The 11,931-nt window shown below is 34.7% G+C and overlaps 1 protein-coding gene across 3 annotated transcripts; it reads right to left on the reverse strand.

Moving 5' to 3' along the window:
- Nucleotides 1-5,977: 5,977 nt before the first annotated feature.
- Nucleotides 5,978-11,818, reverse strand: LOC105346475 (E3 ubiquitin-protein ligase Hakai). Of its 3 annotated transcripts, none has more exons than XM_034449481.2 (6): nucleotides 11,780-11,818; nucleotides 9,729-9,890; nucleotides 8,812-8,918; nucleotides 7,947-8,033; nucleotides 7,425-7,486; nucleotides 5,978-7,293 (listed from the first exon to the last, which is right to left on the reverse strand). In XM_034449481.2, exons 1-6 carry the CDS (start codon nucleotides 11,793-11,795, stop codon nucleotides 6,216-6,218), a joined length of 1,512 nt encoding a protein of 503 aa, XP_034305372.2. In that variant the 5' UTR covers nucleotides 11,796-11,818; the 3' UTR covers nucleotides 5,978-6,215. The 3 variants fall into 3 exon arrangements, with proteins under 3 accessions (XP_034305372.2, XP_034305371.2, XP_065937075.1); XM_034449480.2 differs by having other exon boundaries at nucleotides 8,812-8,921; XM_066081003.1 differs by lacking the exon at nucleotides 11,780-11,818 and adding an exon at nucleotides 11,452-11,696 and having other exon boundaries at nucleotides 8,812-8,921.
- Between the last annotated feature and the right edge of the window lie 113 nt (nucleotides 11,819-11,931).

Here is an 11,931-nt window from a genome sequence, read left to right on the forward strand (position 1 = left end):
TCTTGGACTCATGCGTATTGATGGCAAAGTATATGCAGAACTAAAAGATTTACACATCTCAATTAATGTAACACCCACGAAACTTATTATGAGACCAAGTACGGTGACAGTATTCTATGGAATAATAAAAAAAAAATTACTCTGGAAGGAAGTGAACAGCATAGACAATAACTGCATTTTGGAAGATCCAGGACTATATCTAAAAAACGCCGATGGTAAAGTTCGAAAAGACGAGAAAGTTCCAATGATCTTCGTTAACCAAACTACCAAAAACTATAAAATTCCAAGAGTCTACTTCGTAGGACGTGTAACCGCATTAAAACAAAAGTAAATCCAAGAAATACAGACTACTCGAGACACAAAAGAAGAAATTGATCAACCTAAAAGATTCGAACACTTAATTAAAAGACTTGTGAGCTAAAAAAGAATGATTAATTTGGAAAGAAAGACGGTCGTCTTGGAGTTACTGATACAGTTAAGATGAAGATGGAAATTGGAGACCATCACCCAACACAGAATAGACCATAACGTGTACCCCTGAATAAAAGACAGATAATCGATATGGCCATACCGGAAATGATGGACGCAAAGATTATTAAGAGATCACAATCGCCTTAGTCATTTCCCTTAGTAGTGGTGAAGAAAAAAGACGGATCAGACCGGATGTGCGTCGACTTTAGAAGTTCTAATGGGATAGAGAGGGGAGAGAGAGAAGTGAGAGAGAGAGAATACATGTAAGAGATGATCTTGACAAATTACAAAACTACTCGAGGCCGACATGTATGTACATCAATAATAATACAATCGTTCATCAAAGTAATAGAATTTCCATTGTTTAGCACATGTGTTGGTCGTGACCTTTGAATAACAAATATATACGTCTCTATTTCGTATAAATAGGTGTAAATCTGGAAGTAATAATAGGTACAGAAATAACATTGGCATAGATCAGGAGAAAGTAAACATACTCTCTTAGTGTAAGAGTTTTCGGGTTTAGAGTATGTAATATAAGCAGCGTATAAAAAGTTTTAACAAAGCGTAATTATCAATGAAGAAAAATCGTTTAAAATCTTCTTTTCAAAAACTGGCAAGAAACGCTGTAGCTTGTGTGGAAGTATCCACAGGTAGTTTGGGGGTAGGGTGGTGCCACAATGGGTGAATTTACGTAGGAATATATAGAGAAAATCGTTAAAATGTTTCTTTTCAAAAACTTATTGGCCAGAAGAGTCGTAACTTGTGTGGAATCCTTCGGTAGTGTAGATTCAAGTTTGTTCAAACCATAACCCCGGGGTTATAGTGGGGCCGAAGGTTAGATTGATATTTTACACAGTACTTTATATGGCAAAATCTATAAAAATCTACTCCCCCCCCCCCCAAAAAAAAAGAAAACAATTTGCCAGACAAGATGTGAAAGCATCTTCAGGTTTTAAATTCAACTTAATTCAAACCATGTTCCCTGGCGGTAAGGTGTGGCCACAATGAGGGGGGTCAACTTTTAACATAGGGATGAATTGAGCTATTGTTGCTCGGGTGGGCAATGTGGCCCATGGGTCTCTATTTAAATATCAGAATCATTGTTGTATAGTTTAGAAACATGCACGATAGATTCTAGTTACAAATATCTTTCTGCAATAAGTATGTCATTAGTTTTTACTGTTTAAAAAAAGGAGGAGTCGCCATTTTATTTGTTACCAATTTACATTTTTTTATTTTACAGAGCTGGTGATGATACTTTTAAGATTTTTAGAGTTACAGAATTGTAAGTAATTAATTGATGAAATATGTAGTAATTGTCCATGAGTTTTAAGGCATGTCATCCCGAACATTCCCGTGGATCTACATATTTGCAGAAAGTCTTGCTCTTCAACGCATTCGATTTATTCTTTCTACATCTGCTAATATGTGAAAAATAACGTTACGTATTTTGTGCAGTGTTCACTACACAATATCTGACAATAAAATGAATAAACGTCATTCGATAAACGAAGAGCAATCTATGTTACTTCCAAACATGCGTCCCTGCTTTTTAGGGTGACGTAGAAAACATCTTATTTGTGTTTCTTTCATAGTCTTTAACACCATTTACAATTTTACACTCATATCGCCCAGTAATTTTCATCTGGCACTTAAGTACAATTTTCTTTCACCGACGTTTGTTTCCACGTGTTCGGCATCATGTTATCAACATGGTTTTGGTAAATTGGCGTTCCGATAAAATATTCGTTGCAAATCGCAATTGTAATCCAATTCGCTTTGGAAGAGTAATCACTAAACACATTGCTATTTCGGTCGCTGTGTATACTTTCAAGCGAGATTTGCGATGATATTGTTTTAAATTTAAGTATAAATGCTGTTTAATTACGTTCCAAGAGCATTCAGTTAAAAATAGATTTGATGACTACTTTTAATATCACAGAAAACAAACGTGTTCGAACAAATTAAGCTATCATATTTATAAGAAATCAGACAAACGGGGAATGGTCCTAAATGAAAACTGTGTTATGTTTTTTTTAGGTTGCCGTTTTTCTTCTTCTCTCCGTTTTCCTGATGGAAGTGCATATCTCAGAGGGTTTATTTGGAAGATGGGTTAAATGTAAAGTCTGCAATGCTACTTGCCAGACAAATTATATAGTTTGTTTGTCCAAGGATTCGAAGGTTGATTGTCTCACAAAAAGGGAATACTGCAAGGAGATGTGTAAAGCATTAACATGCTAACACCGAGATTGTGGGACTCGACAGACGTTTGTTAATCTTATCATGAATGCAGATGACTATCATACTGGTCATGATCTGTTGAGATTTTTAAATAAAAAAAAATGAAATAATGAATTAGATACTTATACTTTTTAATAGCTCTGAGTTTGTTATTAGTTTATTTGTGTTGTCGTCAACTGTAACCCTATTTAATATTACATGCTTGTTGACCGGGTTTTCCATAAGAAAAATCCGGTTATTGAAATGGTAACAATGTCATGCGGGCTGGCGGGCGGGTGCCAAAAGGGCACCCCTATCATTGTACGGATAACCCCTCCTACAGTTTTACGAACAGAGTTGATGTTTTGCAAATCAATTGTACGTATATCAGAGATGTGAATATTACTTGGAGTCTGATTTTGATGATTTATGAAAAAAAATACATTACCAGCTGTTGAACTTATTTTTTGCAGAATATTGCATTTTGGAAACTATATTTCTCTGGATATAGATAGTGTTTATCAATTCAGGGTTGACAAATGGCTTATGGAAACTGTTCATATCAAAGAAAAACCTGTTTGCTGTCATATTGACAGCTTTCCACTTGTATCTATGTTTAAATTGATTTTTATTTGTATGAAATATGTGTGCATCGTCGCTATAAAGCCATAATTATATGATACGCTCTTTGACAGGGGTGTGAATAATGGATGAAACAGTCGTTAAACATGTGATTTATCAAGGGGAAGATGATTAAGCATCATTGAAAATTTGTTTCTTTTTTAACTCAAAAACCATTGGGCTAGAAAAGCTGAAACTTAGGTGGAATCATTTACATGTAGTGTAGATTCAAGTTTGTTCAAATCATGATCCCCTTGGGTAGGTTGGGGCTACAATTGGGGGTCGAATTTTTACACAAGAATATTTATGGGGGAAAATCCTCTTCATAACCGTTAGGCCGTGAATGCCGTGACGTGTGTGGAAACATCCCCAAGTTGTGTAAAATCACATCTATTCAAGTCATGACCCCCGTGGGTAGGGTGGGGGTGTCAAATTCTTACATAGGAATATATGAATTTAAAAAATATTTAAGGAGTATATAAAGAAAAAATATTCTAGATTCTTCTTCTCAAAAAATGAAAAATGCTGTAACTTGTTTGGAAACATTCCCAAATAGTGATGATTCAAGATTGTTTTAATAACAATCCCTGTGGGTACGGTGGGGGCCACAGTGGGGAGGGTGTCCAAATTTGACATACGTATTTTTTTCTACAAATCTTCCTCTCAAAAACTAGTGTGATTTGACTTTAAAAGCATCCTGTTACCAAAGGGACAATATGGTTAACATAAGAATATCTGAAGACAAATTGGAAAACTTACAAGCAGTTATTCTATTACATTGTCCAGATTGTTTGTATATGACTCCATAAAGCTGATTAAATTATGGCTATTGTTACATGTACTAAGGTGAGCAATGCGACCTTTGAGTCTCTTGTTACAATAATCTTTAATTTCAGTTTATTAGAAAATGATAACGATGGAAACATACTAGCTTTATATCTTGCTGTTGAAGAAAATAAAAAAATTCACGTTGATATTTATGGTCCAAATACTAAACTCATGGTTTTTTTATAAAAAGTCATAAAGAATTGAGTTTGATATTTACTATTTTGTTCTCTGTGGATTTTGAAGAGTGCACTCAATGCTGCAATTGATATTTATTATTATTCACATGTAAATAATCATAAAGCAAGGGATAAATTACTCGAAATTATAAAAGATTTACAAAAAGTTCACTACTACTGAATCTTGATCCAGAGAATAAAGTTTCTATTTGGAAGAAAAAACTTTCGAAGTTGTCTCGCCTTGATTACATATTAATATCTGAGAGTTTATCAAATTTTGCATTTGTTAAAAAGATTTCCTTAAAGCCAAACTACACGTCAGATACTCAGCTGTAATTATGGAAATGATATGTACCGTAATATTATTAAAGGACATGGTCTCTGGAAGTTAAATAAAAGCTTACAGTGTATTACGTAAAATTCATGTTTATAAGAGCAAGAAAGGATGGAAGAAATTACTATAGAAAAAGAACAATTGGAATCCAAAAAATTGTTAAATAAAGCTACCAACCAAGTTCATACCCCGTTGAACTTTTTAACTTGTTGTTTATTACTTAAATTTACGTTTAAAAAAGTCAAACCGTTCAGAATTATTAAAATAACTATGTTTTTAGTGTTTACAATAATTCAACCGTCAAGCGATAAACGTACGCTAATCATTGCGTGTGACGTCATGAAAAACTTCAATTAAATGAAGTAAGCAGCAAGTTAATAAGTTAACCAGGATATAAATTTGGTTGGTCACGTGATCAAATCCTGTGAAATTATACAATTTTATATTCATTCTTCTTTGAAAGCCCCCCATTTCAATCAAAGATCAAATATTTCCAAACTTAACTACATGTGTAACAATTGACGTATGATCAAACAGAAAATTCCAAGGATGTCCGATTACGTCTATATCAACCCTACAGTAGGGCCAACAAACACCTGGAAATAGTCGTTCGGTCTATACTGTACAAATTAGCGACGGAATTTACCTCGTTCTTCATTTTCTGGGTTTTTCATATTTTTTTCCCCGCAAAATGTTGGGTTTTTTTTAAATGTGTCTCTTTGAAACCAAAATTGAAAATAAAAATTTTCAAAAAAACTGTCCAGCTCTTAAGAGACAGTTTTTCATAACAATAAAAATTTGCATTACACCTCTTAATAGAAATCTGTCCCATTTTTCTGTGATAGTGTTACAATCTATACACTGGTAATTGTATCATAAGTATTGTTTTGAAGTTTTCAAATACACTGTTGCCTTGCATACATAGGATTTCATTTTATAAGATAAACATTTTCTTTTACTTTTTTTGTCTTTATTTTATCTGCTTTAGCTGTAGGGAAAATAGCAATGGAACTGCAACACCTTAATTTCGTTACTAAAACATTTATGATGGAATTATAATTATCTACTTACAGGAAAATTGATTATACAATTTATGTCAGACTCTGTGAAATCAAAACCACAAGGAAAGTTACCAACACAGCAAATTATTAGATTTTAGATGAGAGGAATTTTAAAAAGATTTCTAAATACCCAGGTACCGGGCTTAAAATTCATATTTTTGAGATAAGTATGTTTACTTTAGAGACAGATTCTTAAAAAAAACACTCTAGACTAGATCTGTGCACTTTAGACAAACATTTGAATGCAATAATAGCACATTAGATCTCAATTCTAGGCTTTTTATTATAGCTATGTCATTATTTGTTGAAACACTTCACTCATAGCACATTAAAAAATATGTTTTATATAAATGTACAAGATTTTCACAATGTTACAATGAAACACTCTCTTACACATCATAACATCCTATCATAATGTAACATTACATACAACATTAAGAACACGTCTTTGTGCCTAAAAATAGATATCTCCCAAATCAGGTCTAACACCAGCTCTGTAGTTCACTGATAATACTGGTAGCTGTCTGACTGGGCTCTCTGACTCTGACCCCCACTACTCCTCTGGGGAGGGGGAGCGTTCCATGGCCCATGGGGGTTCTGACCTCCTGACCCACTCTGTCCATAACTGTCATTAAAATGTCCCTGGGGGCTCCCGAATCTAGGTGGCTGGCTGCCTTGTATTGGCATTCTAGGGCCAGATAGGAGGGGAGGGGGTGGTGTGGAAAGGTTAGGGCCAGGTACACTAATCGGGGGCGGGTGGGAAATGGGAACACTTACACCAGAGGAGACTGCAAGTTGTGACCTTAATGGAGGGGAAGTGAAGGGAGGAGGCCCTGATGGGGGGAAAACCCCAATGGACGTCAGAGAGGGACCTTGATGCATGGATGGGAATCCTTGCTGTGGGGCGATGTTTCCAGGCATGGGCATTGGTGTTGAGAATGTAGAGGGAGTAAGCGAGCTGTATCCACCAGCTAGGTCTCTCCTCCGGTAATCAGGCTCCTCTTGCAGGGGAACAGTGATGAGGTTCGTCTTTCTCCCAGGCGCCATTCCTGACATAGAAGAGAGCTGGTAGCTGTCAGCTTGTTGTCCCGGTATGATGGTCTGGGTGGGAGCCTGGCCCTGAGATAATGGTAGTCTGGGTGGGGGGCCCTGCAGCATGGTCTGAGTGGGCAGGGCCTGACTAGGGGGAGGCATCTGACTCATCATAGACTGCTGAAACATGGCATCACTCGGGCGGGAGGAGTGTGGTAGGTTTAAATGGCTGTCCCCGGTGGCATGTCTTCCTGCTGCAGTTGTATACTGCTCTATGACTGGTGTGGAATGCTGCGACTTGGAGCTCCCTTTAGATGTAGTGTATTGTTCCACTACAGATTTACTCCCACCAGATCCGGCGTTCGAGCTGGAGGAAGACTTGGCCGAGTCCGTTCTCATGTGTCTGTGGTAGATGTGAGCCTGTAGGTCCCTGTGAGACAGGTAAGTGCGCCTGCACCCACCGTCTCCATGCTTGGGGCCCCCGTAGCTACAGACAAACACCGTACCCAGAGCAGACTGCTCTATCCGCTGCACATTCTCTTCACACCTGAAGTGAAAGAACAATTCATCAAATGATTAATAAATGTAATGCAACTTGCTCTTTTTAATTGTTTTTTTTCCTATTAAAAGTTGACAAAGAATAGCTTAATAGATTTTTACAGATCTATATGGGCTCACCTTGCACATACTTTGTCTGTCTTTCTTGCACAATCATAACAGAACACATGCTTGCAAGGAATCTGCAAAATAAGATAAACTTAAGTTTGTTTAAATATTTGTTTTAAACAAATAGTGAGGCCACACCAATATAATTTTTGTTCGTTGGACACTCAGTGTAAAAGGGTACAAGCGGGTGAGCGATTAAAAAATAAGTATTATTTTTTTGTAGCCAAAATTATTAGGCGGTACAGAAAAAATTTGAGTGAACAGTTATATTTCTTCTACTTGTTTCTGATTTAAAGATTTAAATAATTTAAAATATGAAAAATATAGCAGGAATAGAACAGAAAACAGCACAAAATTTCCTGGATGCGGAAAATAAATTATCATGTTATTTGAATATAATTATTTAGAGAAATATGAGCGCTCTGGGTGCGACGAACAAGAAATTATTTTGGTGTGGCCTGAAATCATGGAATGAAAAAGAAGTAGAAAGGTAGAAAACTTCCTTTAGACATATTTTGTACATCCTAGACTTACCATCCGGCCATAGATGAGGATGGGCAGTTTACACTTGTCACAGCAATGTATCAGGGGATCCACTACCTTCTCTCCGATCAAGTTCACCTTTAAAGAAGATAATAACATCATAATGAAAAGTTTGCTTTACTCTCCTGTATCATGAAAAAATCATGTACATCTCAAGACACAACTATATACACTACAAGTTTTTAGAACAGAAGTGAAAGACAAAATTGTGCTTACACAGACAATTTACTTTACTGAGGATTTCAAGTTACTTTGAACATTGATATTACACTATGGCAATGTCAGTAAATGATTTGACATGATTGCCAGAGATGAATTTTCATAACAACAAAATCTGAGTTACATATTTTGTTCATCGCTAGATTATGTTTATATCAATGAAAAAACAAAACAAATCAAACCTCTTGTTTTGCTAATTATTAAAGCTTTTAAAAGTATACAAAGAAAGGAAGGTTCTTCATCACAGACATATTGACACTGATTTAGTACAGTGAAAATTTTGTCAGATGATTTCTAAAAATAAATTCAAATTTTTCCAAATGAATTAATAGATACAGTTGAACTTTGATATCTCGAACACTGATATTTCTAATACAATCGATATGTCAAAGTGATTTATAAGTCCTAAACACTTATTTTTTAAGTATTTTACCCTCAACATGCTCAATATCATGAAAATTCAGATATCTGGGTTTTTAAACAGTCCCATCTAGTTCCAGATAACAAAGTTTGACTGTATACTGCGGTTTGCTGAATATGGATATGGATTCACATAAGACCATCCTGACATTGACAAGGAGCTGTTACATGAACCCTAGGTACCGGTGAATACAGGAAGCGTGCCGTAAGTCCTAACCTTGTGATTCCAGCGTAGAGGCTGACTCTGATGCAGTGGTTCGCCGGGCTGTTTGAAGATGGGGGCATCAATAAACTCAGGGTCCGCAACTCCACTGTTCTCATCCACTACTAATATAAGTGAGAAACATATAATCAACAGGTAGCTTGAAACTTTATAAAAAAGAAGGTGATGCCCGTGCCATCTGATGAAAGGAAAGAATTAATGAACAAAAACAAGTGCTCTTGAACTTGATTATTTGATTAACGTACATGTAATTCTTTAAAATTGAATGCAAAATATTTGTAGTCATAATATTTGACGCATGCTAAGAAATCACACTGATTACTGAATACTTATAATCATTGCATTTCAAAATTTATATCCTCAAAAAGTGTTCCCATTCAAAATGTTCAAATATTTTAACAGACTGGCAGATGTCTAGTTTTTCAGGGTGGCCAGTTTGATTTAATATCTTTTACAAGATATTGATTATTTTTAGGGACCTCAAAATTGGCTTATATTAAGGGATACAGTAATAAGTTTTGCAGAGGGATCAATTTATGTCTGTGAAACATTTTCTTTAAAATTGTTAATGTTACCTGGTTGAGGAATTTCAATAAATGTTACCTGGTTGAGGGATTTCAATAAATGTTACCTGGTTGACAGATTTCAATAAATGTTACCTGGTTGAGGGATTTCAATAAATGTTACCTGGTTGAAGGATTTCAATAAATGTTACCTGGTTGAAGGATTTCAATAAATGTTACCTGGTTGACAGATTTCAATAAATGTTACCTGGTTGAGGGATTTCAATAAATGTTACCTGGTTGAAGGATTTCAATAAATGTTACCTGGTTGAAGGATTTCAATAAATGTTACCTGGTTGGGGGATTTCAATAAATGTTACCTGGTTGACAGATTTCAATAAATGTTACCTGGTTGAGGGATTTCCGGCAGTGTTGCTTCCTTCTTTGGTTTAGCAGCTTTCCTTGGTCTTCCTTTAGCTGCCTTTGGCTGGGTTTTTAGTTTAATGGGAATGTTCTTTTTGACATTTCCTGTATTGACTGTCCCTCCAGCCTCTGATTCCAATTCCATAGCTAGAAATGAAGTATAAGTAAATATCCTTAATAGATAGAAATGAAGTATCAGTAAATATCCTTAATAGGTAGAAATGAAGTATCAGTAAATATCCTTACATATAACTAGCGTGTAAGCAGAACTATTCGTTGAGGATTTAATTTCATTATTTTCATTTGCGGCATTAAATAATTAAGCAACAAAATCAAATCCACTAACTCACAAGATACGGAAAGCCATGTTTTTCAGAGATTACAAACTATATCTATTGATCTTGAAAATTGTGGTTTTAAGATGGCAATCCATACTCAAATATCGAATCTTAATCTTGCACCAAATTCTTGACTTAGAAGTTTTCTTATTTGGTAAAAATAACTAAAGCATTTCTAAATATTCAAAATCTTCATAAAAATTATTTTTAAACAGTAAATAATTTTTTTTATTTTGCTGAAATTTGTTTTTCCTTCAGATCTGCAACATTGCTTGGAGCTTTGATACAACATAATTTTGTCAGTGATTTTATTTTACTAAAATGATGTCATAATGTTAAAAATTTGTCATGAATTTTATTTCATTGATTTTAACTGCCAACAAAAATAACAAAATTAAATCCTCAACGAATATTTAAAAATAGAAGTTGAATCAGGGGTACATAAACATGATAAAGGGCTTAACAATTTTCTTCAAGTTCATAGGCGCAGCCGCGCCACCATATTAGCCACCATGCATTTTGTTTAAAAAAGTTAACTCATTTATTAAATGAGTGGCACTTTTCTATGTTTATTGTCCATGGACTCCATCCATTAAAAACTTTCCAAGTTTTCATTGGAAAGTAATTTAAATGAGAATAATTGACTGTGAAAAATAGATAAATTTCAAGAGCGCTTTAATCAGGAGATAAGACTAGTTTCACACATGTCTTATCAAATTATTAGAGGGAACATAAAAACATTAACACCAAAGAACCAATCTTTTAGATACTGAATAAAGTATGAATAGAAAATTTATCAACTTGTGATATGGATAAGCATTGAAAGAAAAAATTAAAAATTCTTGAAATCACATACTTTCCTTTGGCTATTTCCGAAGACACAACTTATTTTTACTTTTTACGAATGAAACATCAAACACAACGTCAAAATGTAGACTTTGCACACAGCATTTAGTTTAACTTTGACTTAAAACGGTCCTATGATATCTTGGTAGTTAAATCATTTTGTCGAAAAATCTATCAATTGGAAATATTTCCAAAAACTAATGTTATTGTGAGTTTCCTCCATTGTATACCTGTGATGTTCAGCATGCCTCTGTTTACTATGTCTAAAAATATCCCGAAGCCAAATGTCAATTTCAATACGTGCTACTATACGCAAACAGAAATACTGCGATACCATAGAACCTGCGATACGATGGGAAACAAGTACATGTTTTGAGGAGGCATTTCAAACCAAAAAATTCAACGATCGGTCCAACGGTCACACAGTTTACATATTATGGGGAACTATATGAGCATCTGACTAACCAAGTCATAGTTGGAATAGAACCAAATAAAAAGCTTTTGGTTTTGCAACTTACAAGTACCTTTTTCAAACTAAGCCGGTCCCATCTGAGTCATCTCTCATTTTCAAATGTGATAAGTATCCGACATATTTTGTTTTGACAAAATAATCATCATAAATTGTAACATGCCATTAAATTTAAGCCCTTTCCCTCAACCTGAGGCAAATTGGTGTGTACTTTCACTTTGATTAGCTTAGCATTTCAGTCTTGCATTTAATCGAATAATTCAAATTTGCATACAAAGAGTATCAACCTTGGTTAATAAATAAAATAACAAAACCCAGCCCATAACGGTGACAAAGATCAAAACTATTAAAACAAAATGCACGTTTTCCCGTCGGCAAATTACCTTGATCGTCGGCCATGTTGAAAAAGACTTGTAACGTATAATTTGATTGGTTGAAGAAAATGGAATTCTGAACTTGACTAATTGACGTAAAATATTTCAAAGCAAACAATTTGTTTATAATGTGAAAGATAAATTATATATATTTTAAGTAA

This window comes from Magallana gigas, chromosome 4 (assembly GCF_963853765.1).
Source record: "Magallana gigas chromosome 4, xbMagGiga1.1, whole genome shotgun sequence".
Classification (NCBI taxonomy): domain Eukaryota; kingdom Metazoa; phylum Mollusca; class Bivalvia; order Ostreida; family Ostreidae; genus Magallana; species Magallana gigas.